Here is a 24,849-nt window from a genome sequence, read left to right on the forward strand (position 1 = left end):
GTGAAACGCATGCTGCGCTCTGAGCTGCATTCAATCAGAGCTGCAGCAGTGAGTGCGTCATCCTGTTTTTCCCCAGTGATTTCCTTGCTGGCGCCATTGAGAGCAGTGCCGCGGAGGAGAGCTGAGGCAGGACAACATAAGCCCTCCCCTGAAAATAAGCCCTCTGGTGTTTTTCTTTCCAAAAAAAATAATAAGACAGTGTCTTATTATTGGGGAAACACGGTAATATATATATATATATATATATATATATATATGTATATATACATATATATACACACACAATATAAATAATAGTTTTCAGGACAGCATGATACTGTAGGGGTAAGAGAAACAGACACATAGCCTTAGAGTCAGAAAGATTAGGGTACAAGTATCATCTCTGATAGAACCTTATTATCCCCCTTCTCACACTCTACGGTTTAGCCAAACTGATATACTTGTAGAATAAGAAACCAAGAAAGAGGGGGAAAAAAAAGTAGTAGCATCCTTGGAGGCTTAGAGAGGCCAATAAATAAACTGGTAGAATATGCTTTATGATGTTCTAAAGGGCAACAAAAAGCACCCTTTCTTGGAGTATTCAATCATCTTTTATTTTCATATTCATGATAAATACATATAAAAAAGATCATGAAAAAAACAATTGTGGCTTATATGTCTAAGTCTGTTGCGACAGATAAGGTGGCAGAAAACTGATAAAGAACCAAATAAGATGCTCCAAATGAAATCAACATAATACTTTGAAAATAAGTGAATTCAGTGCAAAGGTAAGATAGGGAGAATGGTAAAAATATATGCTAAAATATAGTGCTCAGTATTAGAAAATAAAAGAGGTCAAAGGCTCAGTAGCCTAAAAAGCTTCATTCTTAAGTATCAATCAATTCATAAATATTTATTAAGTGCCTACTATGTGCCAGACATCATGAATGCTTTTTTCAATCAGTAGATAAAGGACATGGCGAAAACTAAATAAACATCACTTAGAAACAAAAATGAGAAAAATTTAAGACACTTCTGAATCACTTACTGTACGGTAATGCCATCAACATGATCAAAATCATCAAATAAGAAAACAAAAATGAGAATATGGCAAGCAACTGAAACAGTTTCAACATAACTTATTTAAACAACATATTGAAAAACAAAATAAGTAAAAATTAAACAAGATACTGAAAAATAGGTAAAACATACATTGGCACTATTACCATTTTCTTTTTTTTGTTGTTCCAGAATTTATTTATTTTTAGTTTTCAACATTCATTTCCACAAGATTCTGAGTTCCAAATTTTCTCCCCATCTCCTCCCTACCCCCCCAACCCAAGATGGCAAGCATACTGATTACTCCTTCCCCTAGTCTGCCCTCTCATATATCCCCGTCTATCCCCCCCTCTCCCTTGCTTTCTTGTAGGGCAAGATGGATTTCTATACCCGATTGCCTGTATATCTTATTTCCCAGTTGCATGTAACAATAATTTTTAAATATTTATTTTCAAAACTTTGAGTTCCAGATTCTTTCCCTTCTTCCCTCCTCACCCACCCCCACTGGGAAGACAAGCAATTCAATATAGGTTATATGTGTTGTTATGCAAAACATTTCCATAGTAGTCATGTTGTGAAAGACTAACTATATTTCCCTCTATCTTATTCCACCCCCCCCATTTATTCTATTTTCTCCTTTGACTCTGTCCCTTTTCAAAAGTATTGTGTTTTGTTTTTGCCCTCCCTTCTATCATCTCCCCTTTTATCCTCTTCCCCCTTACTTTCCTGTAGGGTAAGATAACACATTTGAGTGAGTATGTTATTCCCTCCTTAAACCAAACCCAATGAGAGTTAAGGTTGATTCATTCCCTTTTACCTCCCTGCTCTTCCCCTCCAAGGTTAATAGCTTTCTCTTGCCTCTTTTATATGAGATATGTTACCCTATTCTATCTCTCTCTTTCTCCTTCCAATATAATCCTCTCTCACCTCTTAATTTCATTTTTTAGTTATTAACCCTTCATATTAAACTCACCCTGTGTCCTCTATCTATGTATACACACACCCACCTACACACACACACACACACACACACACACTCCCTTCAACTGTCCTCATACTGAGAAAAGTCTCATGAGTTACAAATACTGTCTTTCCATGTAGGAATGCAAAGAGTTCAACTTTAATAATTTCCTTATGATTGCTCTTTCCTGTTTACCTTTTTGTGCTTCTCTTGATTCTTGTATTTGGAAGTCAAATTTTCTGTTCAGCTCTGATCTTTTCATCAAGAATGCTTGAAAATTCTCTATCTCATTGAATGTCCATATTTTCCCCTTAAGTATTATACTTAATTTTGCTGGGTAGGTGATTCTTGGTTTTAATCCTAGTTCCTTTGATCTCCAGAATATCATATCCAAACTCATTGATCCCTTAATGTAGAAGCTGACTGTGTTTCCACAATACTCAAATTACTTCTTCCTGACTGCTTGTAATATTTTCTCCTTGATCTGGGGACTCTGGAATTTGGCTATAATATTCCTGGAAGTTTTCTTTTTGGGATCTTTTTCAAGAGGTGATCAGTGAATTCTTTCAATTTTTATTTTACCCTCTGGCTCTAGACGATCAGAGCAGTTTTCCTTTGTAATTTCTTGAAAGACGATGTCTAGGCTCTTTTTTTGATCATGGCTTTCAGGTAGCTCAGTAATTTTTAAATTATCTCTCCTGGATCTATTTTCCAGGTCAATAGTTTTTCCAATGAGATATTTCACATTGTCTTCTATTTTTTCATTCTTTTGGATCTATTTTCTAATATCTTGATTTCTCATTGTCATAAGATTCTAATTGCTTCAATCTAATTTTGAAGAAATTATTTTCTTCAGTGAGCTTATAAAGTTCCTTTTCCAACTGGCCAATTCTTTTTAAGGTATTCTTCTACTCATTGACTTTTAGACCTCTTTTGCCATTTGAGTTAGACAATTTTTTAAGTTGTTATTTTCTTCAGTATTTTTTTTTTGGATCTCCTTTAGCAAGTTGTTGACCCATTTTTCATGATTTTCTTGCAGCACTCTCATTTCTCTTCCTATTTTTTCCTCTACTTCTCTTACTTGATTTTCAAAATCCTTCCTAAGCTTCTCCATGGCCTGCAACCAATTCATATTTTTCTCAGAGGCTTTTGATGCAGGAGTTTTGACTTTGTTGTCTTCTTCTGGTTCTATATTTTGATCCTCTTTGTCCCCCTCAAAAGAGTGTATAGTCTGATTTTGCTTCCTCTATTTTTTCATCTTGCCAGTCAGTTACCTGACTTTTGAGCTCTTTGCCACAGTAGAATTCTGCTTCCAGAGTGGAGAGTGCTGTGTCCCAGATTTCTAGGGTTTTGTGCAGCTGTTGTCAGAGCTTCTTCTAGGCACCTGCCTCAGAACTGTGAGGACTGCTTCTCCACCGCCTCAACAAGCTCTGCCACACCAGTGCTCTTCACCCCAGGGACCACCACCCAAAACTGTGACCCACATTCAAGCAGGGCAAAGCAAGAGAATCCTGCCTTAACGCCAGCAAAGAGATTCCTGCAATTGCCCTCTGGTCAGCCACTTGGTCCCCCCATGATTTCTGAGCCTGGAGCTCTGCCTGCCACTGTTGCCACCTCCACCACCCGCCCTGGGGGTAGGGGCAGACCATGCTCTTCTCTCATCTGTTCCAAAAGAGTTCCCCCACTGACCTTTTACTTTGTTTTTGGCATTTATGGGTTGAGAAGTCTGGAAACCTCCACAGTTACCAGCGATTTGATCCCCTGATGTCTACTCTGGTCGAGCTGTGCCACTGGTCTGTGCCAGCATAGCCTATGTGGGACTGTGTTTCGCTCCCAGACCACTGCAAAAGACCCTTCCTGTTGGTTTGCCAGGTTGTCCTCAGCTGGAGACATATTTCAATCTATCCTTCTGTGGGTTCTGTAGCTCTAAAATTTATTTAGAGCCATTTTTTACAGGTATTTGATGTAACTGGGATGAGCTCAAATAAGTTCCTGCTTTTACACCACTATCTTGGCTCTACCCCTACTATTACCATTTTCTAAGTTTAATTAATGAAAATCAATTGGCATAAAAAGGAAACCAAAAGAGCCCAGAAAGCATTCCAGCTAGCAAACACTTGATCTCCTTGATAAATGGGGAGCTATATCTGCAAAGGACAACATTTATTTTTTGCCTTTTGGAATATTGTATTCCAAGGTCTTTGCTCTTTAATAATGGTGGCAGCTATATCTTGTGTGATCCTGACCATGGTTTTTTGGTGATGGAATTCTTTTGGGTTGCTTGCAGTATCTCTTCTGTTACCTGGGAGCTCCAGATTTTGGCTATGAACTTCCTGGAAGTTTTCATTTTGGAGTACCTTTCAGCAGGTGACCAGAAAATACTATTTTGCCCCCTGATCCTAACAAACATGGATGGTTTCATTTCATGATTTCCTGAATTATGATACCAAGTATACTTTTCTGATCATAGCATTTAGGAAATACAATGATTCCCATGTTATTTCTCCTTGATCTGATTTCCAGACCAGTTAGTTTTGATGGGATAGTGTACTATTTTTTCAACCTTTTGACTAATATTTCATGCTATCCCATGGAGTCATTTCTGTTTGATTTTCAATTTCTTTTTTCAGAGGGGGGATGGCAGGGCAGTTGGGGTTAAGTGACTTGCCCAAGGTCACACAGCTAGATAGTAAGTGTTGTGTCTGAGGCCGCATTTGAACTCAGGTCCACCTGACTCCAGGGCAGGCGCTCTATTCACTGCACCACCTAGCTGCCCCAATCTTCAATATTCAAAGAATCTGTTTCTGTAAGGTTTTATACCTCATCCTAAACTAACTAATTCTACTTCCCAGTCTTTTCTCTACAACTCTAATTTGTTTCCAATTCTTTCTTCTATGACTTATTTCATTTATAAAATCATTTTAACTTAAAAAAAAACCAATCTATTTCTTGCAGGAATTCTAGTTGAATTTATTCTGTTCAAGTTGTATTTGTCTTTGAAGCTTTGCTTGCTGATGTTCTGGGATCTTCTTCTGGGTTTGTCTTTGGTTTATCTTGTCATTACCTAAGAGTTCTTTTATGGTGGGGTTCGTCATTTCATCCAAGCTTACTTTCTGAATGGGCATTTTGTCTTAAGGCCAGCCTCTGCACACTTCTGTAAGGAATGTCTGGGCTTTGCTTAGATCTATTTTCTATCCTCTTGGCTCTGCTGCTACTTTCTCAAGATACTGCATGCTGTATTCTTTGAGGATTTCTAAGAGCAGAGCTTAGACTGTAAGTTCTGAGTATGCTCTAAGCTTTCAGATTCAGAGTAAAGTCTGATTGTTGTCCTCCTGGTCTAAGTTTTGCAGGCCTGGTTTAGGTCTGGGCAAAACAATTGTAGGCTTGCTCTTGGTTGGAGCTCTGGTAGACTAGTATTTGCCCTAGCTATCATCAGCTAGTCAGAAGGCTCTACAAGTTTCAGACTAAGATGGGGGGAGCTGAATCAGAGATCTCACTTGGGGTCAAAGAAATATAGCTGCTGGACACTTCTGTTTCTGCTCCTTGCCAAGCACACAGCCTCAGGCTAAGGACTACTTCTTGCCCTGGACTACCGCTCTTTTTTTTCAGTCTGTATTGGATCTGTAGTATAACTCTGGCATCATTTCCTGTTCCTAGGTTAGTAGCAGGCCTAGCCCTGCTAGACAGAGGACCTCCCTTGGCCTTAATGCACAGATGCAGACCTTGGTTCAACTTCTATGTTGAATATTCCCCAGTTCCATAGATCCCTGTCTCCTTATGTTGAGCTGGGCTGGAAAAATTACTCAAGTGTGATTTTTTTTCCCCTTAGATTTCTTTATCAAGCCCTGTCCTGATGTTTTTTTTCCAGGTCTTTTTGAAGTAGGGAGCCCAGTAGTACAGTGGATAGAATTCTGGGCCTGGAAAAGGAAGATCTGATTCAGAAACCTACTAGCTATGTGACTCTGGACAAGTCATTTAACCTATCTTCCTTATCTCCTCACCTGCAAAATAGAAATAAAAATAGCATCTACCTTATAGGGCTGTTGGGAAGGTAAAATGAATTATTTTTAAAAGTGCTCTGCAAATTTTAAAGCACTATATAAATGCTAATTGTCATTATCAGTAGTAGTAGCAGCATCAGCAGCAATGTAGTAGAAGTAGTAGTAGTACAATTAGTAGTAGTGGTAGTGGTGGTGGTGGTATTGTCATAGTCATCACTGTTAATGAGATCTGGACTATAAGCACTTCAGTATACTTTGCCATCTTGGTTGGTCTCCAATAAATTTCTTGTTTTTTTTTTTTAAATCTAAGCTGGTTGGTGATTCTTTGTGTATCACATCATTCTCAGCTGACAAATTCCATTTTTAAAAACCATTTAACACTGACTTTTACAAATGAATATTTACTTTAAAGATATACCAAGAGCAAATGTACAAACACCCCCCCCCAACACCCTGGGGGTATTAACCTCCCCTGTGTCATCTGGAAATAGGGGTGGGAATTAACCTGCAAAGCATCATTCCCACCAAGTTCATGTCCAAAGAAGGCACTGCTGCCAAATAGATCCTTGTTTCAGGTTTTCTTGGTAATGGTATAAAAGGTCATATAAAAGGATCACTACTTGATCCATGGATTATCAATGCTATACTGGCTGTAAAACCTAGCCTGGATGCCTGTGGCTCACTTCTCCAACCTCAAGGGTTAGGGTCTACTCCTTATACTTATGAATGGAAAAGAATGAACAAAAAGGCTGAAAACCTAGGTTTATTTCTCACAGAGGAAAAAGGCCTAACAACCCTTCTCTTTATAGCATAGGTTTTCACCAGATACCATCATACCACAAGTGGGCAGCTGAAGAAAATGAGGCCAAAAGGGCTGGCAAAAGCCAAATAAGGACTTTTAAATTCTTATTAAGCCAAAGAGTCTACCACTGACTATGCAGTTAATAAAACAGAACATCGATGTCATCTCCACAGCCTTCTCCGGCATTTTGTTTAAACAACATCAGAACTATATGAGAAGCAGGCAGGTGGTCTCTCAGGTACTTTGTTGAAGTTCCAGGTTTCCATTCCATGTATCTTTATGCTTTCTTAAAAGTCACAATAAATATTCTCGAAAAACTACTTAGCAATTTAAGTTTTAAATGACTTCATTTTAAAGAAAGAGATATGTGTGAAAGGGGTGTAGTATTATAGCTATGTTTTTGTTTTGAAAATACCATGTTTAAACTGTCACTTCACTCCTAAACCCACTATTGTTTATATAACTCAGTCAACAAATCATTTAAAAATTATTACCAGACATTCACACATATTATGTCCAACTAGTTATATAATAAGCTAGTTGAGTTCAGAAAAGCATATTTTAAGTTATGATGAGCTTAAACATTTAATATATCTTTAAGCATAGGTTTGAATAGATAAGCTCACTGGGGGAACAGATTGCATCAAATCTGTATTTAGATTCTCAGCATTTAGCACAGTAATTGATACATAGTAGGCACTTAATAAATACTTGATGACTGATATTTGTGTATAACAACTGTCTATAAAATAAATAGCATTTAGCTTCAGAGATTTTGGCCCTTAGAGGTCATTAAGTCTAATTCCTCTAATCTACAAATCAGGAATTGCACTATTACAATAAGATACTATACTCTGAGTATCTTAGGGAGTTAATTAAAAAAAAACTTTAGCAAAATTGCAGGATTCAGAATAAACCCACATAAATAATCAAAACCTATTCTTTATTTTACTAAAAATTAAAAAAAGATACTTCTTCCATATTTTATTATTTTTAAATGCTCTAACACAAGGCTGTTACTGCTTTCAAAATTTGCAATTTATGTTACTGAAATAATATGAAGGTTAAAATTTCTAGTTTTTTATAAAGCCTCAATGAGAAGTATTCTTTCAACTGCTATACTTACAGTGAAAAATACGAAAATCAATGTATGGATGAGAACCTCTTCTTTCTGATTCAAATCCTGCCCGACTCCTTACTCGTACATCTCCTAGACAGGGTCAAGAATAAAATACAAGCTTGGAAGACTGTAGAGATAAATATACAAATGAAAAGAAGCTGCTATCAGCAATACACAGCAGCCTCAAAATTAGCCATCTATACAATTTATCTACTAATGATTTTTATGGGTTGAATTGCTGAAAACGTTGACAGAACTCATTTTTAAGGCTAGTCTACTGTGATTTTTACATTATTAAAAAACCCAGTAATTTATTATGTTATTTAAGGTATGATGTCTTAAAAGAATTAAACACAAATGGATGATAACCCTATTTTTATGCAACAAGCTCACAGTGCTTCTGGAATCTCCTGTGACAAAAAACCCAACTAAACTAATGAAAATTTGTTAAATATCAAAACAATGGTTAGCATAGAAAATTTCACTTAAGTAAATCCAAGCACAATGTATTAGTTGTGTTTTAAAGTTAAATATCTTATCTGCTACTTTATCGATTTATAGTTAACTGTTGGCATTTTGATGTTTTTTGTAAGACCAAAAAAGAACAATTATTCATAGTACAATATCCAGGTACTGTGAAGCACTTATTAGTTTTATCATTCTAGGAGTAATAAATTATTTTATATGATTGATCTGAACAAAGAAGTATGAAATACAAAGCAGTTTTAAAAGTTTCTTGTCTTCTAAATTTATCTAACAGAGGTAAAATTCCATACATTATGGGGGGGGGGGGAAGCATCTTCTATGGTTTTATTTGCTACTGCAGTGAATATAACAGTGTATTTTTTTCTGTTGATTAGGAAGTGTGTTTGAAGTAATGAAACTGATTTTGTGGGGCTGAAGTGGATTAGTTCCTTCATGATGATCTCACACATTTTCATAACTCTAAATACTAAGGTAAGTCTTTAGAAATAAAAGTTGATTTTTTTTAAGTAAAATTATTATACAGATAAGTGAAAAATCAATTTACTTTTTTTTAAGGTTACTCTTAAACTAATATGGATCTCAAACCCTTATGTCCCAGGGACTTGCCTAAGGTATATGCTAGGTGATTTCAACAAGAATATTACATCTCTTAACTGTCAATGGTAAAGTTTGAACCCAATTGATTGAGACCATATTTTATGGACTGTGCCTCTTCTGGAGGTTTACACTATCATAGCAAGGCAATCCACAGATGGCAACATACACATAATGCTCAGGACATAGAGATCTCAGTTAAAAAGCACGGGTTTCTGGTAAGAAAAACTCAGTTATGATTGTATTTACACAGAATTCTCACAAATAATAATCCTAAAAATCATAACTACTGAGTCAGAGTCCTTAACTTTAAAATGAGGGTACTAAATAAGATTAAACCTAAGTATTAATGAATGGCTCATTACAGAATTAGAGTAGATTAAAATTTACGAATGAAAAGAAACAAATCTAAACTCAAATTAACATTTTCTTCCATAAGTAAACAAATTAAATCTATCATTTGTGTTTTACCATACACATAAACATCTAAGCACTTGATAATTATACAATGAAATCAGCATCTCATCAGGTCTGACTGGCACTTACACTTGAATGCTTAATAGCTATACATCAAGGACTCATAATTTCATTAGTTCAAGTATTGTCTTTACCAAAAAAGATTACAACCACTCCAACCCTTTTTTTTTTTTTTTAAAGCAATCAGGGTTAAGTTAACTTGCTCAAGGTAACACGGCCAGTTATTTCTGGGTGTGGTGCTGAGTATCTGAGCTCAGATTTGATCCCCAGGTCATCCCAACACTGGAGCCGGTGCTCTTACTCGCTGTGCTACCTGGCCACCCCAACCACTCCAACTCTTAACAGACAGCCTTCACACATTGTTATGATCAAAAAAAGGTAACATCTGGTATGGTGTCAGTATAAAACTAGAGTTGTGTCCATCCTCCAGTATGATTTCTCAGGATCAGACAGCAATAAAAGAAAGTTAAGGATGATTATACCATGTTTCCCCGATAATAAGACACTGTCTTTTTTTTTTGGAAAGAAAAACACCAGAGGGCTTATTTTCAGGGGAGGGCTTATGTTGTCCTGCCTCAGCTCTCCTCCGCGGCACTGCTCTCAATGGCGCCAGCAAGCAAATCACTGGGGAAGAACAGGATGACGTGCTCACTGCTGCAGCTCTGATTGGATGCAGCTCGGAGCGCGGCGTGAGTTTCGGGGGTGGGGGGAGAGGGTGCATACAGAGGGTACCGTAATGTAGTGTGTAGCGCAGGGGATCACCTTCACTACAGTAGCAATCTCAATAGGGCTTATTTTCTGGGGAGGGATTATTTTAGAGGAATCTTACACAGTAAGGGGAGGGCTTATTTTCGGGATAGGTCTTATTATCGGGGAAACACGGTATATTAATAATACACGCTAGGCACTGATATGAATGCCTCTAGGTTAGGAAGAGCAAGTTTTGGTCAGCCAAAAATACTGACTGCTAAAAAAACAAACTTTAACATTACTATTCTATAGAGATAGTCCTTTCCTTTTTTACCAGATAACTTTGTAAAGGAAATGTTTTTTTTTTTTTTAAAGGTGACAAATATTCTCAATACTGAGTTCTAGGATAAAGTCTTAACTGCAAGAAAATAGCAGGCTATACATAAAATAGCAGGATACTAACCAGCCAACTTCTATATAGATCCAAACAATAAATTTGAGTTATTCAATCAATAAGCATTTTTAAGGATAAACAATATTTGGAGCACATCACAAGAATTTAAGTTTGTAGGCTTCTTATTTTTATTCTGATACATCAAGGTGAGTCACATTCAATTTTTTCAACATGGTGTGGTATTTGTGTTGCAGTGGAAAGGAGATGGTCCAAAAAGTGAGAGTTTATACAAGTATACAGGCAAATAAACCAACAGAGAAGATCTGTTTCAGATCTTCTCTGTTGGTTCATTTGCCTATGTGTTAAATCTTTATTCAGGCTTTCTCTGCTGACCTCCTGGTGTTTTAGCCTTCTTTTTGTATTTCCTCTCACTCTTTGGGCTCTCCTTTCCACAGCAATATAAACATCCTTTCATGGTGAAGGAGTCAGCTGGGCCTAAGCCCATGCACTGAGTAAATCTTTGGGAGAGAGTATTGGTTTCAAATGCTTTGTTAGGTCTTATACTTAGCTCTTTCCAACCTTTGCTTTTAAATACTATGCACACTTCTGCTGTGCTTCCTCAAGATTTCAATTTACCATTTCCACCATTTCCTCTGACTGGCTGGGTATAATTACTGCCTGTTGCTTCTTGAAGAGTCAGGAAGATTCATTATCATTGAAGATTCCTATTGGAACACCCTTAGTCACAAGCCCCTTCACATGTCTTGCAAAGTAATGTGAGTGTGTAATTAGTAGTTGGAGATAGAGACACTTAATGAGAATTCCAAGTATTAAGTTCTCCAGAATTCATTCATAATGAGCACGGTGGAAGCAGATTCAGGGGTGAGGGTTTCCAGTCTTTTTATCTTGTGGATTTAACTTTAATTATTCTATGTCTGTTAATCCTTTCCAATAAGTTTTAGGGTTTGGAATATTTTGCAGTAAATAAACTATTCAGTCATCTTGCTGGTGATGTGAAGGCCTACTCTATGCCTAGAGAAAACTACTCATCAGCAGCTCAAACTCAACATGTTCATCTTTCCTTCCAAACCTTCTCTTTTTGTCAGTGCCAAAATTAATATTCTAAATCCAAAAATAGTATAATCATCTTTTACTCTTCTCTCATCTTTAATACTACATCAGTTAATAAATCTTGTTGTATATATTTCAGCTATTTTTCTCATATCCATCTCTTCTCTTTCCTATTTCCAACCTAGCATAGGACCTTACTTAGTCTGCTGAAATAGCCCTTCAATTTATCCTTAACACCACTGAAAGACTTATGCATAAATCCAGTTTTGCATTCCCCTGCCTTAAAATCTTCAATGGTTCTATGGTTCCTACTTACATAGAAAAGAAAAGAGTCCTTAGAATTCAATCTACTATACCTTTCCAGTCTTATTTCATAGTAATTTGCTTCACGTGTATCATGGTGTATGTAGCCAAATTGTTCACACTATCTAAAGTACCTAAAATGAAAGCTGCACCCCCCAAATCTTTATGGTCATTTAATTATAATCCTTTTAAATAGCAATTCAAATTCCAAATCTTCCAGGAAGTATTCCCTGATCCCTGCTTTGCCTGTCTATAAAATTTTATTTTGTCTGACCCTTAGAATTCTATGAATTTTTAAAAAGTAGTTATTTGTGTATGCCTGATCAAACTAATGAAAAAAAGCATTTATTAAGCACTATGTGTAAAGTCCTGTGTTAAGCACTAGATATACAAAAATTAAAAATAGAAAACTAGGATGGATAGGCAAAGAAGGATACAAAAGTTAAGACTGTCCCTGCTCTCAAGGAGCTCACATTCTAATGGCAGAAACAACACATATAGGAAGTTTCAGCCTTAAATTGAATGGGGAAAGTCTCATGATCCTCAGAATACACTAGCAAAACAGATGGCAATGCACTTAGTAATAATATTAATTCTTTACTGTTATTTAAGATCGAAAAAATCAGCAGTTTCTAATGTTGAGCCATTTGACAGTGCTGACAACTTTGGTGGCAAAAAATTTCTTTTCTTTTTCTTCAGTAGCTTTCCAGAAGCAATTGAGAGGCTGTATCTCCATTAGTGTTGCTTCCTAGGCTGATGGCTCTGGGGTTTGGGTTGAAAGCAGGGCCAGTGGTCTAAGTCTTGCTGTTTCCAAAGTTCTGGGGCTCAGGGTCCAAGGAAGCTGGTAGTCAAGAAGTCATGTTGATGTTAATTGCCTGGTACTTGTTATCTTCTGTCTCTCCTCCAAGATGTTTTGCTGCTTCAGCTAGCATGGTTTGTCTACCCCAGAGGTCAGTAGTTGGTAGGTTTGGCTAGCCCCTTCTACACAGAAGTTGCTTCTGTGGATAAGGGCTTTGGGCAGCATAAGTCTCATCTTTCAACTGGACTGAAAGCTATATGAAGGCAGGGACTATATCTCAGGCAAATTTTGACTTTCACCAAATGCTTGATACAGTGTTATATACCTAACAACAGTGGCAATTAAATATTTGCTGAAGTGAATTGTTTTGTGGAGTATATTTCAATTCTCTTAAGGGTTCTGAATTCGTGTGATGTAATACTTGATGTCTTTGAGATAACAGAAGTCCTTGATATCCCAAGGAAGAACGGGGTTCTGGGAATTTTTTTTCTAGAATATCATAATAATTGGATTTTCCACAGATTATAATAAAACCTAGGAACTTTGAATAATATGTAATTATCTAATATTTTAGTAAATTCATCCAGTTATATGACCTCAGTGAAGGAAGCAAAATTTCATATAATTTGCAAACATTATAGCTAAGTAGATTTTATGTGCTGATTCACTTAAGGTTTTAAATCAAAAAAGACCCCTCAATCTACAAGAAGGCATAGGCCATTCTACTATCTATAGTTTTTAATACTTATTTCAGAGTGTATCTCATAGCTGTGATCCAATCTAAACATATGCAGCATAGACATATATTTGGCAAAAAGACTTTCTGAATACCCAAAAGCAGATAGAAGTAGTCTTCTTTTTTTTCATTTGGGAATCCAGTAACAACCACAAATCCTGAATCTAAAGGCAAGAAAGATTCACCATACTGTGCTTTGAGGAAGTATGGTCTTAATATCTGCTTCCTGCTATTAACCTGGTCACTATTTCAAAATTTCATCTATGTAGAAACATCAATTGTTGATAGATACTGAGACCCTAGCTACATAAAGCAATTTAATATCAATGACTTTCTCATTATTGATATTTTATTTTTTAATCCAATTTTTGTTATGCCTTAGAATTTAAATTTATGAAATCATCTTAACACATCTTTGGACATGAATTTTTGTTCTGAGGCCATTTTGTAGGATTCTGTAACAACAAACAAAAAAAGGCAGTTAAGCATAAATATTAATATGTGATGGACAGCCTCCCAAGACTTGTCAAATCTGATTATCACTAAATACTTGTGACGATTCATGGAAGAAGCAGAGTAGTGCAGTATGAAGAGCACTAGATCTCACGTCAGAGGACCTGAATTCAAATGCCTGCTCTGCCACTTATTATCTGTGTGACTATGAACAAATCACTTTGTGGTACACATGCAAACAATGCATGAATTAGACTATATGACTTCCAAAACCCCTTTCATTCTTAAATCTATGATCCTATGATGCTACCAAAAGGACCCTAGAAAGCACATTGAGAGATCACAAAATTCTGAGTGGAGAACTAAAGACAGGTGGCGTTTTTATCACTACCAGTACCTGAAGATAAGGATTCCAGAGGAGAGAGGAGAAAATGGAAAGAGAACAGCTAATTAGATAGATGATGTCAAATAATTACATTTGGATTTCTGGACCAGTTTAAGATACATGAATGATGAAAGCCTCTCGGTCAAGATTAAACTATCTCTGAGGGCCAAGAAGAATATATCAGCATAGAGCTTTTCAGACCTGATGAAGAGGATTTTAAACTGAACATAGAGAGAGGTGTAAAACCACCCATTAAGCTAAGTGTAGATATGATACAGGAAGGATCGCTGTGAAAGGATCATTAATTCACAGAAGACAACACTTGAGAGACAACAATATAATCCGTGACCTCAGATGTCCATTCACAAACATACGAAGGAATGAATAAAGGATAACAAATATAGAGAATTTAAAAAGGTCAATTTAATCTAACTGGATATCAGTGAGACTTAGTAAAATCTGATTAATGACTGGAATATCTACAGAAAGGTACAACTTACTGAAAAGGTTCCCATTAAATAAGAACGGTGGTAAAACAGGATTATACACGAAAAAGATACTTTCATTGAAGAAATATGGGAAATCCATGTAGAATAATCAGCTAGGAAAGGCTGAACAACTAACTATATTCTAAAGACCTGCTATCATTCTCTTCAGTGCCTTTTCTCTCATTTTTTTTCTGTCTTTTTTTTCCCACAAGACATAAGAACAGGAGTAAGGAGGCCTAATGAAAGAACAGGACTTTGGGTAAAAGCAAGGTCAAACGTGGGGCAGAAGTAGGAAATACTAGTCACAAAAAATATGTAAATAAGATTGGGTGTGGTAGGAGCAAGAGAATTAAGAGAAAGTATATAGGAAATTCTGACAAGAAAGAAGGCACTTTCCATTCAGAAAAGGAGGAAAAGAATAATAGGTTTTACTAAAACTTCATGGAAAGGATGGTACCTAAACTGAAGCTATGAGATGGTAAGGATTTTGAAGACCAGAGATGGAGGAGGAGTATATTCCAGGGATTGGAGACAGACTGCAAATGTACAAAGAGCTGCCTGTTGCATTTGGAGAATTATTATCAGTCCAGTTTGGCTTCCTACCTGTGTACCTGTTCTTTTCCATCATTACAATTTAAAGTCCTTGAGGTAAGGTCCTAACCTTGATCTACTGGCTTCTTCTTTGATGTCTATAAACATGCCCATGTCTTCCCCATCCTTCAAAAACCCTAGCATGATCATACCATCCCTATTAGATCCTTAATCTCTCCCTTCTTCATGGTTAAACTTTCTTGGAAAGCTATTTATAGTAATTGCCCCACTTCCTTTCTTCTCACTCTCTTACAAATTCTCTATAATCTGGCATTTGACCTCATCACACAGTGGCAACTGCTCTGTCCGAAGTTACCTATGAACTCTAATTATACAATCTAATACTGTTGTTTTCTCAATTCTCATCTTGTCTTGACTTTTGTACAATAGTTGTCACTAATGATCATCTCCTTCTGGATATTTTCTCTTCTCTAGGTTTTCATGACAGTGCTCTCTCTTTGCTTTCCTATTATCTGTTTGACCATTCATTCTCAGTCTTCCTTGCTAGAGCTTAGCATCCATGTCACTCCCACTAAAAATGGGTGAACCCAGGGTTTGTCCTGGGCCCTTTTTACATTCTCCCTTTATAGTATCTCACTTGTTGATCTCATCAGCTGTCATGGGTTCAATTATCAGCTCTATGCAGGTGATTCCAAGTTCAATATATCCAGTCCTAGTTTCTCTCCCCCACCAACTATTTTTTAAACATACTGACTTAAGATGCCCCACTGGGTATCTCAAACTCAACATGTCTAAAGGAAAACTCACTATCATTACCCCCAAAACACTCCCCCTTCCAAACGAGCAAATTGCTTTCAAGGGTACCACCATTCTTCAAGTTCCTAATCTCCTTAAGTATCATCTTCAATATAGTACTTAACTCATATCCATCCCACATATCCAAACTCTTGTCATTTCTACCTTAATAACTTTTTTTCATATATGTCCATTTGTCTATGGTATAGGTCCTCATCATCTCATGTCTAAGATACCATAATAGTCTCCTCATTGATCAGCCTATCTCAAGTCTCTTCCTCATTTAATCTATCCTCTACTCAGCTGCCAAAGTGATTTTCCTAAAGCACATGTCTGTATCACTTGACAAACTCTAGCTGCTACCTAAATCTACAATAACCTCAAATTGTTTGGCATTTAAAGCCCTTCACTACCTGTGCCTTTCTCTCCTTTTTGGTCTTTATATACTTTACTCCTCAACAAGTATTCCATCGTCCAACTGTACTGGCCCACTTGATGTTTCTCATACACTATGCTTCACCCCACAGCTCAGTGCCTTTTCCCTGGCTGTCTTCAATGTTTCTAATGCTCTCCCCTTCTTTACCTCTGCCTCCTGGCTTCCCTGCCTGCCCTCCTCCAAAATTCAGTTGAAATCTGATATTCTACACCATGTCTTTGCTGATGTTATTCTTCCCCTCCCTCCCCCATGCTAGTGCCTTGTGCCTTGGAGATACTGAGATTTAAATATCTAATTTTGTGGTGTGTGTGTGTTATCTCGCCCATTAGGACTGTGGGCTCTGAGGACAGGGACTGTGCTTTTGCCTTTCTTCGTGTCCTCAGCCAGTGCCTAGCACAAAATGAGCACTTAATCAATGTTTGTTGACTGCCTGGCCATAAAATCAACATGAGACCAACTTGAATACATGTATTTTGCTCTTTGCCCCCTTGCATCTAAAGACAGTAATTGCTTTGTTTTGATTGAAAGTGACACAACTTAGATAAAACCCAAGAAAAAAGCTATATTCCCAAAATAAAGCTTTTCCCACTCCAATGAGTTAGTAATCCTCTTTCATAAAAGGTGTTGGTGTTCATTTAAAAAAGAAAAAGATTATTTCCTAACAAGTGGATTCCTAGCATTAACACAGCTTTGTCAAACAACAACAAACTGTGAGTTTCTTGAGGACAGGGACTCTCTTTTGCTTCTTCCTGTATCTTCAGCACTTAGCATGGTGCCTGGTACACAGTAGGTGTTTAAGAATATTTACTGATTAGTTGACTGGTTTTATTTGCTTATTCACAAGCAGATGCTCTAACATTTGGTTGCTTCTAACACCTACATTACACAAAACTGAACTAGAATAGCTATACTGTAGCACAGAATGCTTTTCTTTCAAACAAAATTTGTATATAAACCAAGATTTTGTGATGCACATTTTACTCTGCACTTTGGCGATGTCAATCCAGAAAGAATGATAGAAAATGTCTATAAGAGTACATGTTAACCTGAACTTATACATTTGTATTTCCCCATTTTCTTAAGGACAAAGTAAGATCTTCATCCATTATGGTATTTAATTTGAAATTCTCTTCAGAACAAATATTGAAACAAGTTTAAGAACTTTCTTCCCATTTAAAATTGTATGGAAAGAGTTTTGTTGTTCTGGGCTCTGTACTTTTCTGAATGCTGTATACACTTCCTACTCAGAATGCTCTCCTCCGAGTTATGGTGGTATGGCACACAGTTTGGTATAGGGATAATAACATTAGACCATGAGTTAGAAAACCTAAGTTTTAGTCCTGCCTGGTAGAATCAGCTGTGTGAGGTTAAGGCAATCATTTCATTTTGCTGAGCTTCAATTTCTTCGTTCAAAAAATAGGGTAATAGGCTACTCCTGCTAGGAATGGTGGTTGTGAAGAAAGCACTGAGTAAACTGTAAAGTTCTCAGTATCGACAATCTTTACAATTTTACTTTAGAGTCCAGACCAGGTCTGCACAACCTGTGGCCTGTGAGCACGCCAAAAGATTTCAGGTAGCTGTGAAAAATGGAGATGTTTCCCTCTACATTTTTCGCAGGCTGCCCAAAATGCTTTGGCGTGCCACAGGTTGTGAAGTCCTAGTCTAGACTGATCATGAGGTATACTAATCACTCACTCTAGGACATCCAAATACAATTTATAGATCATCATGTATTCCAACAGTTTCATATGTCTCCTGTCCCCAAACACAAGTTCAAGGTCAAAGACCACAGCTATTTCTTTTGCTTCTCCTTTCCCCTCCCCCTGCTCCCATGATGCACAAAGTGGTAGAAACACTGTCATTGCTCCAATCCTAGTGTAATGGCAATCAAGGAAGTACTTAGCACCTTATTTCAGCTATTTAATTATTTAGCACCTTGTTTCAGTTCAAGTTTCTTTTAAGCCTTGCCCATGATTATATCAAGTCTTTGTTAAGAAACAGAACTTGTGAAACCCACAGTGGGAGGGACTTGTCAAAGACAGGAACAGGAAGAACTTAAGAAGTGAGCGGAACAGGGAGGAGCTAATGACAGTATAAGGAGAAGGCCAAGCTGGGAAAGAGCAGAACTGAGAAAGGAACACTTGTGGTGGCAGAGTTGAGAATGAGAAAACTTGTGGTATTCTGATATTCTATTTGTCTGTGTTGATTTGTGTTTGTAATACTTTGTGCAGAAGCCCTGGGATCTTACTGGAATCCCTGAAAGAGAATTTTCTTGTTGTCTGTTTACAGAAGTCCTGGAGGAGGGTTTCATAGGTCCTAGGACTATACTGACGATTTGTGTTGAGTTCTCAGACCTCGTTTGCGGATCTGTGTTGAGTTCTCAGACCTTGTTTGTGGGTCTGTAGTGGTTTCACAGGCAGACAGTGAATTGATGATGGTGCCAGCAATGTGAATGAATGTTATTTTGGCTCTGTTAAGCTTTCTCTTCCCAGAAACAGAAACTTTGAAGGACTTGAGGTGGACTGGATACTGTGAACTTCAATATGGAACTGGACAAAGAGCTGAAAGCTGCCTACCTTTGAATCCAGGCAAATTCAGGCAAAAGGTGGAACTATGGAAAAGGAACCATAGAATTTGGGAGGCAGCCTTGAGTCCAGATGAAAAGACCTCTCCTTGGGTACTTAGTGCTGACTGAGAAGATCATGATTTACTGTGGCTTAGGGGTTGGAGAATGATGTACTTTGTACCTTGTACCTGTTAAGGATGATTGAGTTAAGGATGATTGGAAACTAATCTCCAATCAAGAAGAAAGAAGACTTTTTGACTGAGAGATTAAGACAATGTGACCTAGGGGTAGAGAACTTTGACCTTTGTACTTTGTGTCCCTTAAGGAGGCTTGCTCCTTAAGGATGAATGAATTAAGGACTTATTGAATGTTATCTTTTGTTTAAAACTATGTGGCAACTTTGGTGAAAACTGTGGTTGCTTCCATGACAAATTGTTATGTTAAAACATTGTGAATGCTATACTTTGGTTTCTGTGAATGTTTTGCTTTAGTTTACTGCTGAATAAATAGAGAGTTCACTATACTGTGTGATGAAAACCTTAAAACTATTCACAGCAGCAGTCCTCTAGAAAGCTGCTCATGCTTGGCTTTATACCTAAGCAAAAGGTCCACCTTAGCCTCTTAATTTTTAAAAAATCTTTAATTTATTCTCATGTTCCATATATTTCAATGAAATGTCTTATCTCTCCTAAACAAACGTCTGTAGATAAGCAAAAGAGCTTCAGAAAAGTATTTCCCACATTAAAAAAGTAAATTTCAATCATCCAAAAGAGATTCGAAAAAGAAAACGTTACTCCATAAATCAATATTTTTTGCAGCTCTTACTGTGAACTTGTATGACTCACAATGCAGTGAGGTAGTGCAGTGGATAGAGTGCCAGACCTGGAGTAAGAAAGATTCATCTTTCACAGCTCAAATCCAGCCTCAAATATCTGCTTGCTGTGTGACCCTAGACAAGTCACTTAACCCTGTTTGCCTCAGTTTCCTCATCTGTAAAATGAGTTGGAGAAGGAAATGGCTAACCACTCCAATATCTCTACCAAGAAACCCCAAATAGGGTCATGAAGAGTCAAACATGACTGAAAAGAACTGAACAACAAATTTTAATCATTCATTTAAAGGTTATTCTCTTTCTATTACAGTCTGTACCTAATGATGTCTACACAGTGACTATCTGAACAAATTAAAATTTAGTGCATGTGATATGACAAAGAATATTCTTCTTGCAAAATCTTGCTAAAAATATACTTTCTTTTCTCCCAGTTTGGACCATCTTGGAATATCCACATACATAATGAATACAAGTATCACTGAAGTCCCTTCCAAGTATAAGATTCAATTATTTTAAATGGTTATTCATACCAATGTGAAGATTTTAAAAGTATTCATAAAAAAGGAATTAAGACATTAAGCTATTATATTTAAGATGCACAAGACAACATTTCTTATTTGCATCTACATTTCTCCCCTTTTGACTATTGTTTACTCCCATTTGAGAAGAAATGGCCTATGTTCACCATAATCACAGTAGGGCCATTTCTATATCTTCTTACAATCAATGTTAAAATACCCATGGGAGAAAAAATAAAGAACTGTATAAATACAGTACAAGTAATATTGTAATAAAGTAATAAAATATTCAACCCCCCCCCAAATTCAAACAGGTAAGTTTTACTAAAATGTATTATGTCTACATGTTAGACAAAGATTCTTTCCAGGCTAAAGTCATTTTAATACCAAAATAGTCTCCAATTCTTTATTTTACTGAGTTTCCAACTGAGACTCAAATCTCAATTGCACAGTTTCTGTAATCACAATAAGATATGAACACTACTTTTTTAATTAAAATATAGCTTCATATAGTAGATCACTGTTTTTCTTAAATGCTATTCTAGATCCCATTCATTCATAGCAAGTAAATATAATCTTTGTGTGACCAACAGAAAACCAAGCAGAGAATACTATTAGTGTCCATGCATAAAACGTACACATTAATTGATGTGTCATTCTTTTCTATGTGAATCTATTAAAAAATTTTTCAAGCATCTTAAAGAACAGGCATAGAAGACAAATCATTCTTTCCCTTCTAGACAAATAAAAACAAAATCTATATATAAAAAACCTAAGACCAGCTGCATTTCAGCAGCTTCAAAATTCTACTTGTTGTTATAATAACAATAATAATAAATATTTATATAGCACTTTAAGGTTTGCAAAGTACTTTACACCATTACCTACTTTGATTCTCACAACAGTTCTGTGAGGTAGGTGCCATTATTATCTTCATTTTTCAGATTAGGAAACTATGACTGAGAAAGAGTTGATAAATAAATGACTTATTCATGGTTATACAACTGATAAGTGGTAGAGACAGGATTTGAATTTAGGTCTTCCTGACTTCAAGTCCTGCATTTTATATACTATGCCATCTACCATATTTTTATATTTTTCTTAAACACAACCTAAAATCACACCTTACATCATTACAAAGGAAAAAGATACTTACCTAGCATACGAATGTACAATGCAGTTTGATCAGAACTGTCATAGGAAATTGCTCCACGTCTCTGAAAACAAAAAAATTCCCAGTCTTAATAATGTTAATATACACATCAGAATTTAGTATGTGTAATGAAACAAAGGGATGTGCTGTTATTGTTTAGGAAATTCATAAGAATATAGTGGATTCAGGACAGTATGTTTCTGTTGACAGGGACAGAAATAAGAATTATTTATTTGGGCCACCTAGTAGCTTACTCCTTGCTCTCAATATTAGGAAATACAATGCCCAGCATAATAGTTGCTTATTACTTGCACTGATTGCATAAAGGCATTCTTTATCCATTTTTTTTCTTCTGTGTCGACAATTCAACTGAACTCCTTTGAAAATAATGATTACTTCAAGGTAGTTTCTTTTCATATATTCAACTCAAAAAATATTTATTAAGTTCCTACTGTGTATACAGTATCATATACATTCTAGAGAAAATAAAAGAGAAAGGAAGGAAGAAAGAAGGAAAGGAGGAAGGGAGAGAGAAAGGGAGGATACAATATAATCCCTGTACCTTAAAGTTTATGCTCTAGCAAGATGAACAAAACATGTATAATAAATGATCATCAATGGGATCAAATTTTAATAGTACTACATTGAACAAGAGGGAGATACACATGAAAAGTAAAAAAAAAAAAAGTGAATACAAAATAATATATGGTTAAATCAAGCATGGAATGAGTAATGTAAAATATGGTAATTGTTGTCAGGAAAAGTCCAACTGAACAGTAGGATTTAGAGAAACAGCATGAAGGCTACTATATCGAATGACCTGGCTAAGTTGGAATATAAATTCTTCTATTTATTCATTTAACCCTGAGCATGTCTAAATCTTAATTTCTTCATCTATGATAGCAATTCTTATATCATTTACTTCGTAGGGCTATCAGGAGGAAGGTTCTTTATAAATTTTAAAGTGCTATAAAAACTTAGTTCTTATGATTAAAATGAGCATGGAAGGATGAGCAGCATTTAGCGGAGCACCTTAGGTATGATAGAAAAGAAAGAGAAATATACAAGACATGTTTGGGGACAACCAAACAGCCTAAATTTAAAGATCATATGAAAGTCAGGCTTCTGGTCAAGTTGAAAAGGAACTTAAATGTGAGGATAAGGATTAATCTTGTAAGCAACATGTTAAGTTTGCGGAGTTATTTTTAGTAACGGAACAATATATTTCTTTTAAATTCTTCTTGAATTTATAGTAAAGCCTTACAAAATAAATAACTGGGAGCACAGATAGTCTAATTCATTAAAAGTTCTGAAACATCCTTTTTTTAAAAAAAAGACTAATTTTATTACTTAATCCATATTAGGAAGACAGTTACCAAGTCTTTCAGAAAATCTGCCTGAAGTCATTTAGAAAAAAGTACACTATATCCATTGAATGTAAATAGAAAATTTGTTTCAAATTATGCTTTCAAGTTTACAAAGTGCTTTCCTTACAATAACCCTGAGAAACACACAGGGCAAGTAACCATTCACATTTTGTCGACCTGGAAGATGAGCCTCAAAGGTCAGTGAGCTAGCTGTGCATGACACTAGCACCCAAGGTATGAGAGCAGACCAGCTCTGCTGTCTCCAAGTTCGGCAGCACTCTTTTCATTATGCCTTGCTCTCTTCTCCAACAAACATTTAAAAATACAATACACTTACTGAAAACTTGGTGGTTTTTTTCTTCTAAAGAGAAATGATTTGTAATTATTTACATGGATTTCATTATTATTTATTTACTCATCAAAAGTTTTTCATTATACTCCAATGGCTCTGTGAAGCAGTGCTGATGCTCCTTCAAATGATGCAAAACATAACTCATCTATCATCTTATCTTACATAACACTTTCCTATGTCCCCTGTAAATTCTCCACAAGGCGTCAAACCAATGCATCATGACCCTTCTTCAAAGAATGGAGCACATGGGCTGCCCAGTAACTTACTCCTTGCTCTCAATATTAGGAAGTACAACGCCCAGCATAGTAGATGCTTATTAGTTGCACTGATTGCATAAAGGCATTCTTTATCCATTTTTTTCTTCTGTGTCAACAATTCAACTAAACTCCTTTGAAAAATTATAGATCGGGCGGCTAGGTGGTGCTGTGAATAGAGCACTGGCCCTGGAGTCAGGAGGACCTGAGTTCAAATCGAGTCCAGACACTTAACACTTACTAGTCATGTGACCTTGGGCAAGACACAACCCCAATTGCTCTGCCTTTCTCCCTCCACCTCCTCCCCCCAAAAAAAAGAAAGAAAGAAAAATTATAGATCTCATACAGGAGGTTCTACAAACTTCTAGAACTTGATCCAATCAACACAATAAATTCCAGTAGCTCCCCATTATGTCCAGTGACAATTATGAAATTCTGTGACATTTAAAGCTTGTCATAAATTGACTCCTTTCTTTTCTAATCTTCCTATATTTGATTCAACTTTACACTCTATGATACAAGTGCATGGCCTACTTACTATTCTTTGCACACCATACTTTATCTCCTGACTTAGCACCTTTGCACTGGCTATCCCCCATGCCTTCAGTGCTTTCTCTCTAAACCCTTGCCTCTTCATTTCCTTATCTCTCTTCAAGATTCAGGTCAAATTCCATATTCTCTAAGAAGCCTTCCCCAGTCCCTGTCCCTCTTCACCTCTGAGAATACAAACCAACTAGAGTCTATACCTTCTAAGTGCCAATTTATCAATGTCTCCATTATTAGAATGTGACCTTGTTGAGAGCAGAGATAGTTTACCTTCTTCCTTCTAATACCAGTGCCTACCACAGTGCCTAACACATATACATACAAACACTTAATAAATTCTTGGGGACTAATGACTGACATCTGTAAACAACATTTGGAGGACCTCATTATCTAGGGAATTTTTGTTCTGTTTGCATAGGATATAATAAAGGTGGTAAATACTTTTGGGAAGCATTTATCTCTCTGTCTTATGAATTGATTGATATTAATCAGAGAGATTCATAGTTATGTTCATATTTACATTTTAAAATAATTTTTGTATGATTAAAAAAATGCAAATGCATAGAAGATAACTTGTTAGAAGATAGTGATGCAGTGAATAGTGCACTGGATTTGGAATCATGAAGATTTGTATTCAAATTTGACCTTAATAAGTTAAAAATTATGTGACCTTGGCCAAG

The 24,849-nt window shown here is 36.4% G+C and overlaps 1 protein-coding gene across 5 annotated transcripts in view; it reads right to left on the reverse strand.

The window, feature by feature from the left end:
* Positions 1 to 24,849, reverse strand: part of PDE7A (phosphodiesterase 7A) — a 158,831-nt gene that overhangs the window by 53,830 nt on the left and 80,152 nt on the right. For 3 of the 5 annotated variants that reach the window (XM_069100030.1, XM_069100034.1, XM_069100031.1), the window contains exons 2-3: positions 21,654 to 21,714; positions 7,929 to 8,012 (exon numbers count right to left, since the gene is read on the reverse strand). In XM_069100030.1, the coding sequence (XP_068956131.1) occupies positions 7,929 to 8,012; positions 21,654 to 21,714 (145 nt within the window). The remainder of the gene's footprint in view (positions 1 to 7,928; positions 8,013 to 21,653; positions 21,715 to 24,849) is intronic. The other 2 variants (XM_069100032.1, XM_069100033.1) reach the window with 1 other exon arrangement.

Source organism: Petaurus breviceps, unplaced genomic scaffold (assembly GCF_028583685.1).
Source record: "Petaurus breviceps papuanus isolate PSGF00001 unplaced genomic scaffold, PetGlider_PUasm1.0 38, whole genome shotgun sequence".
NCBI lineage: Eukaryota > Metazoa > Chordata > Mammalia > Diprotodontia > Petauridae > Petaurus > Petaurus breviceps.